Source organism: Lissotriton helveticus, chromosome 5_1, assembly GCF_964261635.1.
Source record: "Lissotriton helveticus chromosome 5_1, aLisHel1.1, whole genome shotgun sequence".
Lineage (NCBI taxonomy): Eukaryota > Metazoa > Chordata > Amphibia > Caudata > Salamandridae > Lissotriton > Lissotriton helveticus.
In genome coordinates, this window is record NC_136065.1 from 1,312,246,568 (window position 1) to 1,312,263,199 (window position 16,632).

A 16,632-nucleotide genomic window follows, 5' to 3' on the forward strand; every position below is an offset into this window, starting at 1 on the left:
GTGAAAAGACGCACTTGCAGTGGGAAACCACGGCGCCTCTTCTAGCGAGTGCAAATGCATTTGTCATGCTTTTCAGCTCACTTATATTGCACCTCAACTATACAGCTTTAAATGCTGTTAATAGCCTGGAAAGGTGCCCCAGTTACCCACTTTTTCACCCGCAAAAGAAATGTATAAAGAAGAGATGTGGTAGGGAAAGGCTGTCAAAGAAAATATATGTTTGTATATGTTGGACCCGTCTGCTTCTGAGAGTCCCCTCACCACTATAATTTCTTTTGTTCCCCGGTACCTCCCAAAATGTGTCACTTTTCATTTGTCTACCAGGACCTTTTTGTGTGTTGTTTCATGGGGCTAGGTGTTCCTTGACACCCAGTTGCTCACAAGGATTCTGGCACCTATGTACAAGGCGCCTGGCGAAACCTGTGGCCATTAAAACTGAGGTTGGCAACCTGTGTGTGTTTAACCTTAAAAATGGTGGACACATATTTTCCTCATGAGAGTGACTCCCATTGGAGCCTCCTTGAACCCTGACCTTCTGAGGTTTTGGCGCCCTTTTTGGTTGGCGCGCTTTCCTGACAGGAATTCTTAAGATTTCTTCAGGTACACAAAATGACCGCTCCAGAGCCCCAGTACGGTGGCTGTGAGTGACCATAAGACACCTCAGAATGTGTCAACCCATTGACACAGCCAGGGAAGGTTCTAGAACCTTCTGGCTGGTGCCAGTACCTCAGGGCTCTGGCTATATAAAGCCCAGACCCTGGCGGCCATTTTATTGAAGAGAAAGGGGAGTTGATTAGACTACTACACCTAGATGCTGATAGCTGCTGAAGAGGTGTGACCCCTATTCCTGACTTGACACCAGAGAAGACAACTGCCCTGCTTACCCTTGAGGTGGCTGAGAGTACAGGCAGTAGTGTGGCAAGGGTTAATATTGTGGATACTGACTGGCGTTCCAGTCAGGCGTAATTTTGAACCCTTGCGCCTACAGCGCCTGCCCAGCTAGCACCTCTGTGCCCCAGAAGACTGTGGCCGAGTTTCTGTGCCTCCCCGCCCCCCCCGGTGGCGTCAGACTGAGGAAGAAGTCGGGTCGCGAGGCGTGTGCCCGATCGCCGTGACCGTGACCTCATCCTGTACCCCCTTCACGGGTAGCGCCAAGCGCGGGGGACTCGGACGTCTCCGAGCCCAACCGGCGTTGCGCGCTTCCTGGTTGGTTTCCAAAGTGAGAAGGTGAGGTGGTGCGCCGGGGCGGGGAGAGGCCGGCCTTTACTGGGCGGGATCTGCGTCCCTGCCCTTTCCGAGACCTGGGAAACTGTTGCCGTGGGCGGGACCAGCCCCCGTGTGAGGAAGTTGGAGGGAGGTCCCGGGAGCCCGTGAGTTCCCCGATGCTGGTGTAGGAGAATACTGTGCTCGACTGAATCGCTAATCGATCCAGCCGTTGTGAGGAAATCTGATTCCCCTGTTGGTGCGCCGTGGTAAAGTGGAACTGTGCCCGACATTGAGTTAAGTGAGCGCTGAAGGCAAGAACCCCTGTGTGCGGCCGTTCGTCCGTCCAGCGACGTCGAACTGAGCCGCCTAGGAGCCCGCAGAGGCACTACAGGCTCGGGTCAACCCCCACCGGCAGCGGACATCCTTCCCCGGTGGCCGCGTAGGGCAGAATGAAGGACTTACTGGGTTTTCTTGTCTTTCCAGTCATACGCGCATAGTTCCCGAGTTAACTAAAAGGAGTCCCCGCTCAACGTGTGACCGCAGGCAGTCCTCAGAACTCCACAAGTACTGTAAACAACCATTTACTAAAAGTGTGTTACTTACCAGAGTCAACTGCATGACTTTCTCTAATTGGTTACAAAGAAGAGGGGGTCCCAGTATAGACGGACAACAATTATCACAATTTGCAAAATTAGATGAATTAATCAAAAAACACACAAGTTAGATCCACAGAGTTTTATTCACTGGGGGATCAAATGTAATGAATACACAAACAACTCAATAGCTGTATTGAAGGTTATAAAGTGCCCCGGGAAGGAGGAGGGAAGTGATAAAAGTGAGGATAAGGTAGTGGCGGGATTGTGTGACAGTAAAATCAGACATTTGAGATTACATAAAGCTGTGATTCGTCTAACAGCAAATGCCAAAACGGCTAACGGTGACCAGAATTATTGGTAGACATATTCCACATGGTACACTAAATATACATAGTTCAGGCGTGGAATTGCCACAGGAAGAACAACAGTCGACGTTTCGACCCTCTTATCAATGCAGGGGAGATTGAGATCCTTGCTGTGGGGTCTTCATCAGGACCAAGGGGTGGGGCAGGTAACCTAATGTATAAAAGGAGAACGAACTAAAATTACAATTAGAGGGGTACAATTCCTGCCTCTTGATTTATCACAATGGTAGTTGGTATAGGGGAGCTGATGATTGAGAATCTAGTTGAGGTTGTTACTAGGAATAAGTATATCACGCAATGTCTGACACCTAGACTAATTAGTCGCTGTAAATATAGTAATGTGAGGCAGTAATTATAGCAAACATTCTTATATATCTAAGGTGTGGATCGCATTAATAAAGAAGGACAGTGTAATCAGACTTGTGACTGATTAAATGGAGGACTCGAGTATCGAGATACAAAATGGGGCGCGGTTCAACAGGTGAAACATGGCACAAAGCTAACATGACAAAGTGGGTGGCTAGTGAGACCAACAAGTCAGGACATTATACAGGCAAACGTACCACGCGATTTTGCAGTACTTCAATGGGTCAGAAATGGATTGTGGCGTCGTCAGGATATGGCGGTACCTAAGTAATAATCATAACACTTCATAAAGAACTCAGAAAAAACGATACGGTAATGGTGAATTTATGACAAAAAACACGAGGCTTACCGATCGTTAAGCGAAACGCTCGCTCGTTGCTATTAGGGTAAGGAGCGTCATGGGGATTGAATCCGAAGTAAATCTGCGGATAACAAGATAGGAAAAGGGAAGTGACCTACAGTTCAAGAATTACCGGTGAATCATTGCTGTCTGGGGCGGAGTGATACTCACTGGGATGGAACTGATCACGGTGCTCGGTTCGAGAGTGTAACGCGAGCTTGATTTCCTGGATACTCATGTAACCATGGGGATCAGGTCACATGGTTCAGTAGCAAGCAATAAGGCTAGAAAACAGACTCAGTCGAGGATATTATCGTGGGATATTATGCCAAAAATGTTTAGAAATATTTAAAAATATATAAAGCGCATGGTAAATGTGGATAAACATCATAATTACAAGTACATTAAATTACAAGGGCCAACTTGGCATGGCGTACCTCTCTAACATGAGGGTAAGGCACATAGCGCCAATCAGACAAGTAAATTACGACAAAAGGTTGAGACAGCCCGTTCAAATCATTAACAATGGGCCACATTGGGTGATTCAGAATTCCAGGTACAGTAAATTAGAAGGGCCAAATTGGTAAGGCGTACCTCTCTGACATGAGGGTAAAGCACATTGCGTCAATCAGGCAAGTAAATTACGACCGAAGGTTGAGACAGCCCGTTCATAATCATTGACATTGAGACACATTAGGTGATTTGAACTGATATTGAAACATGCATGGCTCAGACATAACAATAATAAATTGGCATGGCGTACCTCTCAAACATGAGGGTAGAGCACAGCGCAAAGTCAAGTTTGGTATAAATATCATAAAGTACTTGATCATATTTATGGGGCGATGTTCAGGCATTATCATTGGACCTAATGGTATCTCGGTGATTGATCAACCCACCCAGGATGAAAAATGGATTTGCTACATCATGGCAAGGTGGCTAATTGAGAGAAGGAACTGTCATGTTCATTTAGGCCAGTGGTAATTGAGTCAAAGAAATAGATCCATTTCAGTTCACGGGTGTTGAGAATGTCTGAGATATTCCCACCTCGGGGTCCTAAAGTTGCTTTTTCGATGACAACCCATTGTAGACTTTCAGGGAGATGAGAGTTCAATTTAAAATGGTCTACTAGTGGAGCACCCAGTGTTTCGCAGCCACCCGACTTCTTCCCGGGGTATCGCGCAACAGTGAAAACGGACTCGCAAACATCATCCTACCATCATGACTCGCAACAGAGATGACGGACTTGCCGCAATCTGCCGAGCCGCCATATTAGAGCAGTCAATATTTCCTTATTCGACTCTAACCACCTCCTTCCAAAACAACTAATTAAGAAATGCTAACTGAAAACTCCTCTGCATCGGGCTACTGCAACTGTATACTACTAAGAAAGATTATGTAGAATTTTGCGAAATGTCATTTATTGTTTATATCACAGTTTCTTGACACCGAACAATGATTTGGAAGATTAAAAAGTAATACTGATTCCACTGTGTTGAGAGTTACATGTCAAGTAGAAATTTTGAAAACTGTTCATGAATTTTTGTAAAATTGAATGATGAATCTGGTTTGATACGTAAACCAGGAGCAACAGTGCGCAAAGGTTGAGTGGTCTTTCCACTCTAGATAGGTTGCTTAGTTAGAGGCACGGTGTGTGGACAAACGTGCCACCTTTGCTGCACGCATGTGTTAAAATAAGAAGTTAAAAAAGTTCAAAACTACCTACATAAAAAGAGGAGTGCTACTCACTTTGTAAATCACATTTTATTACTTAGGTACCGCCATATCCTGACGACGCCACAATCCATTTCTGACCCATTGAAGTACTGCAAAATCGCGTGGTACGTTTGCCTGTATAATGTCCTGACTTGTTGGTCTCACTAGCCACCAACTTTGTCATGTTAGCTTTGTGCCATGTTTCACCTGTTGAACCGCGCCCCATTTTGTATCTCGATACTCGAGTCCTCCATTTAATCAGTCACAAGTCTGATTACACTGTCCTTCTTTATTAATGCGATCCACACCTTAGATATATAAGAATGTTTGTTACAATTACTGCCTCACATTACTATATTTACAGCGACTAATTAGTCTAGGTGTCAGACATTGCGTGATATACTTATTCCTAGTAACAACCTCAACTAGATTCTCAATCATCAGCTCCCCTATACCAACTACCATTGTGATAAATCAAGAGGCAGGAATTGTACCCCTCTAATTGTAATTTTAGTTTGTTCTCCTTTTATACATTAGGTTACCTGCCCCACCCCTTGGTCCTGATGAAGACCCCACAGCAAGGATCTCAATCTCCCCTGCATTGATAAGAGGGTCGAAACGTCGACTGTTGTTCTTCCTGTGGCAATTCCACGCCTGAACTATGTATATTTAGTATACCATGTGGAATATGTCTACCAATAATTCTGGTCACCGTTAGCCGTTTTGGCATTTGCTGTTAGACGAATCACAGCTTTATGTAATCTCAAATGTCTGATTTTACTGTCACACAATCCCGCCACTACCTTATCCTCACTTTTATCACTTCCCTCCTCCTTCCCGGGGCACTTTATAACCTTCAATACAGCTATTGAGTTGTTTGTGTATTCATTACATTTGATTCCCCAGTGAATAAAACTCTGTGGATCTAACTTGTGTGTTTTTGATTAATTCATCTAATTTTGCAAATTGTGATAATTGTTGTCCGTCTATACTGGGACCCCCTCTTCTTTGTAACTATTCGACCCAGGTCCCAGTGACTATGATTGGGTAACCCCCTTACTTATAGACTTTCTCTAATTGGTGGCAGCGTTATTAAAATGGAAATGTGGCTTTGAAGACTAAATGAACTAGAAAGTAATGCGCTATGTACAAGTGGTATTTAATTCATGTAATGGTGACAGTTGAGCCTGCTATTTAATCTATTTATTGAACAGAGCTATTCTCAATATTTATGCAATACCAGTATTCCTGAATTCCTATGTACTGTATTTATTCCCTGTATTTATTCTTAACCTGAATCCCAGAGTTTTGTGAAAAGTGAAATGTAACTGTGCTTTCCAATTGATCCCTATTCACAAGCAGAGAACTTTTACATAAATGAATCGTATTTTTTTACAGCAGTGGTGTGGTGTCCTTCTTTTTAGTGTGACTGTGCAGGGGGTTATTATTGGGTCAGAGCCGGCTTAGCACTACAGCCTTCACTACCTTGACACTTGAGCCAAGCTACCCCCCTTTGTGCTGGGCTTGCCCATCGCAGGTCCAACAGTATAGCTATACCAATCTTAAATATTCATACTTTTCACAGTATATGAAACAGAAAAACGCAGGGATAAGAAAACGGGCATTTGTTTATCCATTTGCAGGGTCCTTCTGGGAGGCATGAGATAGAGCTGGGGAGTATAAATAATTTATTAAAAATCCCAAGCAAGTCTGATTCACAGCAATGAAAGGAAGAAATTAATGCTATATAGAAGTTACACTAGTTAATGAACATGGAGGCACATTTGGCCAGTCCCGTTCTCATTCAACAGTATAGGATAGCTAAATGCGCATTTCCATGAGGGGTTTCAAGATGCCCATAAACTAAAGCCTTTTGTAATAATTATTTGTCGTGCTTCTAATTACTTCTTCTACAAAGAAGAAATTGTTACCAATGTTTTGTGATACATAGTTTAAAATGAACATGACCTTTTCTTTTTGATAGAACTGCTTGGAAGAAATTGAAAAGCGGATGAGCTCCAAATTGAAAACAGTAGGCGTTGTATGTATCGCAGTTGCCGGAGTGACGGTAAGTGCTTACACTGTAAGGCTGGCATACAAGATTCGTTCAAAGTGTGATGTACAGAGTACCACCAAAATAGAAACCTCTAAAGCCTATACAGCCATCTCTTTCCCCAACCCCTAATGTCTGTTTGGAAAGGCATCCTGCAGCATTAGCCGGCTGATTGATTTTCACCAGATCATAAAATCACTTCGAGTTTGGTCAGATCAATCAATTCTTTCTTTATTCGTCCTTCCAAAGACAGGACTTAAAAGATACACATAGATATAAACATTTTATAAAATCAATCACAGCAAATACAAACTCATTTTCCGTTTAACAAGAATACACCAGCTCACAAATACAGTACTTTTTCTTGAAACTAAAGTGGCAGTGCAAAAACACTTGGGTTCGTAAGTAGCAGCAGATTTATCAGATGTGGACCAAAGTGACGGTGCAAAATGCTTGAGTTCGTAAATAGCAGCAAAACTTATCTAATAGTGCAACAAAGAGAAACAACTGCAGCCCTCAATAGCAGCAAATAATATCAGAAAAAACATGAGTAATAAAATAAGGTCTAAAAACAAGTCAGTAAATCAGATAAACATTTTAGCAGCAATACCAATACATTCCATGCACAAACTGATAAAATACTTTAAAATTAAAACAGCATACTCCTTCTCTTTGCTAAAATGCACTTCAAAATGCTGCCAACAGCAAAACAGACATCAAGGTCATTCAGTTGCTGCAAAAGTACAAAGCCGCTTTACACTTAGAGAAGTTGTGTCGGCGCAAGAGTGGTATTAAACATTTCTTGGTAAATGGAAGATAAAATTGACAAAAAAATACAAAATGTCAAATGGTTTGACTTGAATGTTCATCACAGGGGCAGACCATAATAAATTCAACCAACGAAAAGATCCCAGCCTGAATCTAGATAACAGATTCCTTTCATATTAATTTATTTATTTTTATTTATTTTTGAAATTTATATAGCGCGCAAATGCCCAAGGGCGTCTCGGCGCTGCGGACAACGGCAGAAGTGATGAGCAAATTATTGATTAAACAACCAGGTCTTTATCATCCTTCTAAAAACTAACAGAGATTGACAAGATCTAATCTCCAGCAGGAGGGAGTTCCAGAGTTTTGCCACTGTGTCAACAAAGTGCCTATCGCCCAAGAGACAGTTTTGGTACGAGGTACTGTAAGATGAAATGCATTGGAGGATCATAATGGCCTGTTAGGGATGTAGGTGTTTAGGCGATTTATTAAAAACTGGGGAACTACAGCCAGTGGTACCTCTTAATGACATGTGAGATAGATTACACATACATACATACACATTATTTACATATATTAGATATGGGGCAATGTAGGGAGGTAATAATCCCTGACGGTGGGTTTGGCTACTTCAGACAATTCCATGGGCAGGTCTTTCTGTTTTCGGAAGCTCACCAAAACCCGCTGTCGATCCCCTTTAAGAATTTGATCTGGGTGCTCAAACATAGAGGGATGACCAAGTTCCATAGAACAGGTTTTAATGTATTGGAGCCAGGGGATACAAAGGCCTCATGTACAGTTTAGACAGTCTCTAATAATTGCCCTATTAAAATCAGCTTCTTCATTTGTCCAGATGGAACACCAGGTAGCTAAAGGTGCCCCATTTATAGTATCTTGGATATACTTGAGACCCACTCCAAATGGAGGGGAAAATGTGGCGAAGAAGGGGGCACTCCTAAAACTCTATGGCAAAATATGTGCTCCTCCAGCTGCATAGCGTGTACATCCCTACATCCCCAGATCCCCATTCCTTATGTTAAAATAGGAATACATTTAAGCCTATAAATCTCTAAAATAAGGGCTATGGGCTTTTTACCTATTGACATTGCAAGTGATTAAGTGGCACCAACTGCATGTGTAAATCGTGTACTTCAATTTTGTATGCAGGTATACCACATACAATCTTCATCGAAGTCCAGACCTAAATACTCGAAGGAGCTAAGCCTTTCCTGTTTTTTACCCTCTACATTCAAGCAACAGGACTTAGAGATTTTTTGGGCCAAAAATCAGGACAAAAGTCTTCTTATAGTTTGTGTCCAAACCCAAATCCTTCATAAAAAGAACATAGCTGGAAATGAGTTTTTTTACACCAATCGCAGTCCTTGCCATAAGGACTGCGCCATCCGCATAAAGGAGCGCTGGCCCAGCCTTATTCTCCACCTGCGGCACATCCGCCCCAACCGTAACTAATGTTTTCTCCAAATCATTTGTACAAAGGAGAAATAAGATTGGGGTGAGCCTACATCCTTGACGTACCCCTTGTTTAATACTGAACTGTTCTGAACATTCACCTTACCTCACTGAGGCAGAGAGATTGTGGTGGAGGAGCCTCAGAAAGGAAACCAGACTCGCGACAACACCCATATTTACTAAAATGTCCCATAACTTAGAGCGTGAGACATCCATGAATGCTAGGTGAGTAGAGGTGCCCTTCACATATTTATATTTGGCCAGAATGAGGTAGAGATTAAGACATTGTTTGATCGTGCCTAGACCTTTCCTAAACCCATACTGGGTTGTAGCAAGAATATGGTGTGCACTAATTCAGTCCAGGAGACGATCTAGTATGACTCTCCCAATAACTGAAGAGGACAAAAGAGATATTGGACCATAGCATTTGGAATCATGCACATCACCCTTTTTAAAAACAGGCACTATCACAGAGGGATGCCAGGGATATGGAACACCCTCACTGCAAAAGGAGTTAAAAACAGCAGTAAGTACCAGGGACCAGAATGCAGGATCTTCCTTAAATATATCCAGGGGAATTCCATCTGGGCCTGGTGCCTTTTTACCTTTACTGTTATCAATTGCTTTCCGTACTTCCCTACATTAAAAAGAAGGTTTTGACAAGTTAAATTCAGCAGTAATGGGGCATTCTCTGCAGCAAAGTCAGCTGAATAAAGGCCAGCATAGTGAGTCACTCAAGTCTCAGGGGGGATATGAACAGAAACTTTGTCTGTTGGTAGGGTGGGAGATAAGACAGACTGTACAGCCTTCCAGAAGGCCTGAGGGTATCTTGACATGCAAGCGCTCACCACTAGATCCCACTTTTCTTCCTTCAATGTTACCTTTCTTTTCTTAATGGCAAGCTTATACAGCTTCCTACTTTCCCTTATCACAATCGAGTCTCTAGGGTTTTGTTTTAAAGCCCTACGTACTGTATTATTAGCCTCTCTGCAAGCCTTGTCTAACCAGGAATGCGCCTAATTACAGGACTGGGACGTAGATTTAGAAAGTATATGTTTGACTTTGTCTAACAAGATTGCGAAACCCAGATCATTTCAGCACATCCAAGTTATGTGAAAACTCTGTCAAGTATTTTGTGGTATACATGCAATTGTTTTGTCCATACGGCAACAGATAGTGGGCCAGTGGAGGCTGGTAACATTTGAAAGGAGTGGGGCGTAAAAGAATTGTTGTACTACACTGCGGCGAGCAAGCGTAGCGAGCGAGCCCGAACAACCTATGGAGGGTTCGGGGGGGTACTCCCTCTGAGAACATTTTGTAAAAAGAGTGGTTAAATGGTGCATTTTCAATCACATTTGTAATCATGAGGACACACCAATACATCAAATAAGTAAAGAAAAGGTAGACATTCTTACAACAATACATGGGTAATAATAACACATTATGTGCATGTATGACTACAAGATAGAAAAAATGCAGCAAAGATTAATGAAAAGTTTCAGTTTTTAGAAGACAAAAATACTGGTACTCGATTTTTTGGAGCAAATCTCAAGACTTTTGCTCATTGTTAAATTTGGGCGAGAAAGCAAAAGACACACATTGTTGAATTTGATCAAACTGTTATGATGCACACCACACAAAAGCAGAAGAAACAAAGCAGTTCTACTGAGAGGCACAGCGTGGATCATGGCTTTAGACAGTGTGGCCTTAGGGAATGACTAAATATATGTTAATCCCCTTACTTATTTGTGAACCAAGATGAGGATTTAAACCACAAGAATACACCTGGTGATCAGAAACGTCAGCATATTCCAAAATAAGCCTGCCCTTTTAATCTAGGTGAATAAATAGGCAGACCAGCAAGTTTATCACGTTAACTCAGTTATTTTTTTCATATGGAGTATTTTGTAATCTAGGGGTATTCATTCATTGAAAGTTATTTTGCTATTGTTATGTTTTTTCTTTATTTACTCTAGTTAGAACCATTTGCCGGAGTTAATATTTCCTGGTGTATGGCTGTCATGATGAGCCCAACAGTGCCCTCAGCCTTGGATTGCTTGATTCACATACCACATGCGGAGCAATGCAAGGCAACGCAACCCAGACACTCTCTAATCAATGTAGTAACCCCGTAGTAACCCCAACAAAAACCACCTAAACACATGTAGATTGATGGCTGAGAAACAGCTGTCGTAAATCCCATAATCACCATAAAAAGAGCACAGATTCCGCATCCTGGCTAGGTAAACCAGACAAGGGTATGCACTGCAACCCTGAGTGCTACGAGGCCCCATCAGTGATGGACTGAGTGCTCTACAAATTACTCTAACTTAACAATTGCCTCGTAGCTTCATATAGTGTCTGAACTGCACAGGCCGGGACAGGCTTGTGGGTGTTCACTGTAAGCAAGCAGGGCCGAAACTCCAAAAGAGGCTGTGACAGGCAGAGCTGCCGGTGTCCATGGCGGGAATATCTACCTCAAACTGTGAACATTCCAACATGATGAAACCCCATGGGGTGCTTTAGGGATCCAAGGCCATGTCCCGATCCAGCTAAGATGCCAGAAGACTATTCTTTTGTGCCGAATAAAGGTTACACTGCATGACATCCATACATTTCATGTGTAGAGCAGGTGCGAGGGGAGGCGGGAGGGGTTTAATTAAATTAAAATAACACGTACCTTCTCCAGGCCGCCTCAACTCCTGGCCGGGTCCCGATTCACGCTTTTTCTGCTGCTCTCCTCAACAGGAAGCAGCCACCCACAGGCAGCCTCCCTCCCCTCTGCCACTCACAATGCTGCAATAGCGGCGTTGTGATTGGTGCGGGGCAGGTACACAGTGTCACAGCGGGCCGCCTAATGGTAGGCCCTTTTCTCTCTGTAGGCTACATGCAGCCTACATAGAGAAAAAGGAGAGTGTGCATGACTGCTTTGGTCAGCCCCAGGCTGACCAAAGCAGTCAGGGCCCACAACAGTGGGCAAGTCCCTTCCCCCCTGCCCACGAGCAGGACCACCCAAAAACACCTGGTACTTCTGCTTTCTCACAGTGCAAGAAGCAGAAACATAAAATGGTAGTTTTACCATTTTATGTTTCTGCTTCTTTAACTGGAGAAAGCAGTGGGGAGACGCCCCCACACGCCTATGGAGGAGCTGCCACTGTAGTGGGCTCAGCATTTTTATGACCCTTATATAATATTCTCACCTTTGATGGATCTTAACACAAATGTGATTAATCAAACTAAATCGATCAATCAAACAGGATTTGTATAGCACTTCTAATCACCCATGAGGGTATCCAGGTGCTAGGTTGCTGGTTTCAGTCGAAAAGCCAGGTCTTGAGTCTCTTCTTTAATTCCGCCAGGGAGAATGATGTCCGGAGGTGAAGGGGATGGACATTCGATGTTGATATATGCTGGTCCTAGGTTTTGAAGGGCTTTGTAGGGTTGTGTCATAAAATTGAATTGGGATCTTTTCCCGGACAGGAAGCTTGTAGAGGTTGCTAAGGTATGGATTGATTAGGGTCAATTTGGGCAGGTTGAGGATGAGTCTGGCCGCTGAGTTCTAAATTCTCTGTAGTGTCCTCATGAGTTCAGTGGTGGTTCCTGCATACAGTTCATTGCTGTATTCCAGCCTGCTGGTGACTAGGGCTTGAGTGACGGTTTTCTCATGCCAAAGAGGATCGATTTGAAGAGTCTTCGAAGCATGTGGGAGAAAGGGGAAGAAGACAGAGGAGACTACATTGATCTGTTGTTTCATGGTGAGTTTGCTGTCCAGGAGGATGCTGAGATTGCAGGCATCAGGCGTGGTGTGTCGTCATGGAAGTGGGTCTGAGTTTGGTGGGCCACCAGGTGCTGTTACAGGGGGAAGGCACTGCTGCCAAACAGCCGCACTTTGGTCTTGTCAGACAGTTGGTCTTCATCCAGTCGGCGACGTTCTTCATGCAGTTGTAAAAGGTGGTCTCGATGGTGGAGGGGTCTGCTGAGAGCGAGCGGATGAGCTGGGTGTCTTCGGCATAGGTATGATGTTGAGGTCGTGGGTTCTGATGATGTTGGCTAGAGGTGTCATGTAGGTGTTGAAGAGGATGAGACTAAGGAATGAGCCTTGAGGTATGCTGCAGATGGTGCTTTTGAGTTTTGAGGTGAAGGTAGGTAGGCGGGTTCTCTGAGTTCGTCCCTGGATCCCGAAGAGGTGCAGTCTCATGATGAGTGTCTTCGGAAACTGGCTCTATATATACTATGCCAAAATGAGATATAGTGTGTATAGAGTCCTAGTGACCCCAGAGGTAAGCAGAGGTTAAAGTTAGATAAAACCTTACTCTCTATTTGTGGTAGAGTGGTCGAGCAGTAAGGCAGTATCAGAGGACAGTGTTAAGCATCTGATGTACACACTCAGTCAGCAAGTGAATTCACACATCCAAGAACTGAACTCTAGGCCAATTGTTTTTGTATAAAAAATATACTGATGTTTATTTTTAGAACCAAGCAAGCCTGGCACAGGTAAGAATAAAATATTTTTCAGTATTAGGTTGCTTAATATAGAACAGTGTGAAAATGCAATAGAACTTGTACTTTGTTTGATTTACAGGGGATGCAGCAGGTTGCAACACTTAGCACATACAGTACATTGGAATGAACAGGCTTTTTCAGTAAATTACAAGACTGTTACTTTTTACGTTACTTTTCTAACTCAGTGCTGGATACCTGGATTCAGCACTGTCACATTTCCTCTAAACAGGTAAGTAAATACGTTTTGGTTATTTGTGTTTAAAGAATAATTTAGATTTCAAAACTCCACACAGAAACTTTTTGGAAGAAAATTGTCAATGTTATCCTATGGAGGAAAAGCAGGTTATCGGTTCACAGGTAAGCAAGCGACTGTGGGAGTTAAGGTTCTGGAGTTAGACTCAGGGGTCCCCCAGGGTCAGTGATGCACTGTTGTTGCACCCTCAGCATCGCTAGGGCGGCCGATTGCAGAGTGTTGAGGCCCAATGCTATCCAACTGGGGATGGGGGGCTCCGGTTGGTGGCTGCTAGCAAACAGGCCACTGGGTTGTGGGAGCAGAAGCTCCTAGGGTTAAGGTCAGGGTAAATGGGGAACAAAGTAGCACAATAGGTGCACCCTCAGCAGCATTGGGGCGGTCGGGTACAGAGTGCTGTTTCGACGTCGGGCGCCCTGTTGTTTTCTATGGAGAACATCTGGTTTGCAAAAGCACTGCAGGCAGGGAGACGAAGGACTTCTGGGTACGACCACCACTTGGAGAGGTAAGTTGGGAAGTTAAGGGTTGGTTAGGCACCATCAGTTTGGGCACCCAAGGCCGTGGGGTGTCGGGTGCATGGGTTCCTTTTGGGGTTGTATGTTCTTACCAGCTCCTGGTCGCGTTTAGTGGGGGCCTTCTGGATTTAGGCTGCGTTCTGGATTTAGTATTCAGGCGTCGGCTGGAGGCTTAAGGTAGGTCAGGGGTCGCTGAATCTCGGGTCAAGATCGCTGGGGTGCCCTCCTCGTGGTGTTTTTCTACTGGAGCTCGAGCCGGACTTGGCTGGTGCAGAGTGGGCTGGATTCACGGTCCCTGGTTGCTGCCAGAGGTTGCAGTTAAACAAATGCGATGTTCACAGGAGAAGCAGTCTTTGAAAGTGAAGGCAGGTAGGTCCTCTGGGGTTTTGAGGTTGCTGGCTGCAGGACACACTGGGATTTTGTATAAGCAGGTTTGAGGGGAGACAGGCCGGTAGGGCTGGGGCCAAGTAAGTGGGCGTCTTCCTCTTGTTAGCTGGTTGCACGGCTGTTCTGTCCTTCTTCTTCTTTCCTTGTTGTTGTTAGGCTGGATCTGAGGAAGCAAGGTTCAGGTGCCCCTTAAATGTTAGATTTAGTGGCATGACAGGTAGGTAAAGGGTAGGTCACTTCCCTGGGGTGAACCTGTCCCTGGTTGGTTGGGTCCCCCCATCCTCAAGATGGCAGAGACTCAGAGTTGTACTTCACCTCGCCTTCCCCACATGAGGGGTGGAGTTGGCAGAGGTTGGCACACCTCTTTCCCTCACTTATTTTTCCCACCGGCTCTCCAGCCCAAAGTGGGGGTTAGAACCAGCGGGACCAGTTATACTGAAAGCAGCATATTATCTGGGGAGGCTCACAAAGGCGGCATGCCTTAGAAGCTTCCCCTTCATGAACCCTGCCCATCCTGGGGAGGAGACTTGGCACCTCGGCCTAGGATGTGCATTGTTTCAGGCCCCAGAGAGCAGCAGGCTCTGGACCCAGGGATCCAGATACATGTCTGGTGCTGGAAGCTGCAAGCAGCCACTCAGCCTGGACACTAGTGGTGGGTTCGTTTTCAGGGGGCATGCCCTCTGTGTGCATTTTTCTTTAAATCCCACGCTGGCATCAGTGTGGGTTTAATGTGCTGAGAAGTTTGATGCCAAACTACTTAGTTTTCAGTGTAGCCATTACGGTGCTGTGGAGTTCGTAACAACAAGCTCCCAGCACCATACACTCTTAATAACAGCACTGCACACACAATGTCTAAAGATGGACTTAGACACTGTAGGGGTACAGGGCTCGTGCACCTTCACCATCACCACTGGCATAAGGCACCCAGCTAGAGGGGTGACTGATCTATGCCAGGGTAGTGGGTTGTAGGCATGGCACACAGGAATTACTTTGTTCTGCACCGAAACACGGAGCCTGCAAAGGCATTGTGTGTGTGTATGTGTAAAGGTACAGGGCCTCTAGGGGTGGTACAATAAGACTTAGAGGTCTTCCCTGGTCACAGTGCCCTGGGTACCTGTGGTACCATTTAACAGGGGCAGACCTGTATCCATAGATACCAATTGGGTTAGCTTTGGGGAAAGAATTAAGGCCTGGGATCCTGATTGGCAGGGACCCAGGGCACACCAAGAAAAATGGCATCAATAGTCTGGCAGAAAGAGGGGGGGTTACTGCAACAGAAACCCACTTTCCTACAGTGTGTGGTGGGAATACATTGTCAAACTCTGCGGAGAGGTCGAGGAGGATCAGGGCCACCAATTCTCCTCTATCGAGAAGGGTGTGCATTTTGTCTGTGGCAGCAATCAGGGCAGTCTTGGTGCTGTGGTTGGCATGGAAACCAGATTGGGAGGTGTCAAACAGGTTGTTTCTCTCCAGGTGGGTGGTGAGCTGCTGCTTGATAGGTTTCTCGGCAGGGAAAGGGAGTAGCGAGATCAGGCAGTAGTTCTGGAGTTCACTGGGGTTGGCAGAGGGTTTCATGAGGAGAGGTTTGACTTCTGCGCGTTTCCATGCATCAGTAAAAGTGGCTGTGGCAATGGATACACTGAGGATGGTGGTAAGTTGGTGGTTGATATACTTGCCTCCGAAGTTGAAGAGGCAGGGTTCAATGGTCTGTGGGTCTGCAGGTGCTCCTGAATGGATGTAGTTCATGATGGCTGTGGTGCACTGGGTGGTGAGCTTTTTCCACGTGGTGAGTGGCTGGTCAGGGGTAGTTTCTGTTGGAGTGAGAATGTTGTTGAGGTTGGTTCGAAGTTCCTGTAGATGGTGGATATCTTCTTGTGGAAATGGTTCACAAGTGTGTCGCAGAGTTCCTGGAAAGGAGGGGCCGTCTTTTTGTGGGCTGTGGGGCAGGAGAATTATCTGACAATGCTGAAGAGTCCTTGGTGTGGTTGGAACTTGGTTTGATGCGGATTGCTAGTGTGTCTTTGAGTCACTGGTGGTATTTGTTGAGGGCTTACTTGAAGTTGGCTCGGACTGTGGTGTCTCCAGTTGTTTGCAACT

At 44.8% G+C, this 16,632-nt stretch overlaps 1 protein-coding gene across 1 annotated transcript in view; it reads left to right on the forward strand.

Annotated features, from left to right (window-relative positions):
- TSPAN2 (tetraspanin 2) overlaps positions 1-16,632 on the forward strand; it is a 516,484-nt gene that overhangs the window by 498,746 nt on the left and 1,106 nt on the right. The window contains exon 7 of the mRNA XM_078641236.1: positions 6,574-6,657. Within this exon, the coding sequence (XP_078497362.1) occupies positions 6,574-6,657 (84 nt within the window). The remainder of the gene's footprint in view (positions 1-6,573; positions 6,658-16,632) is intronic.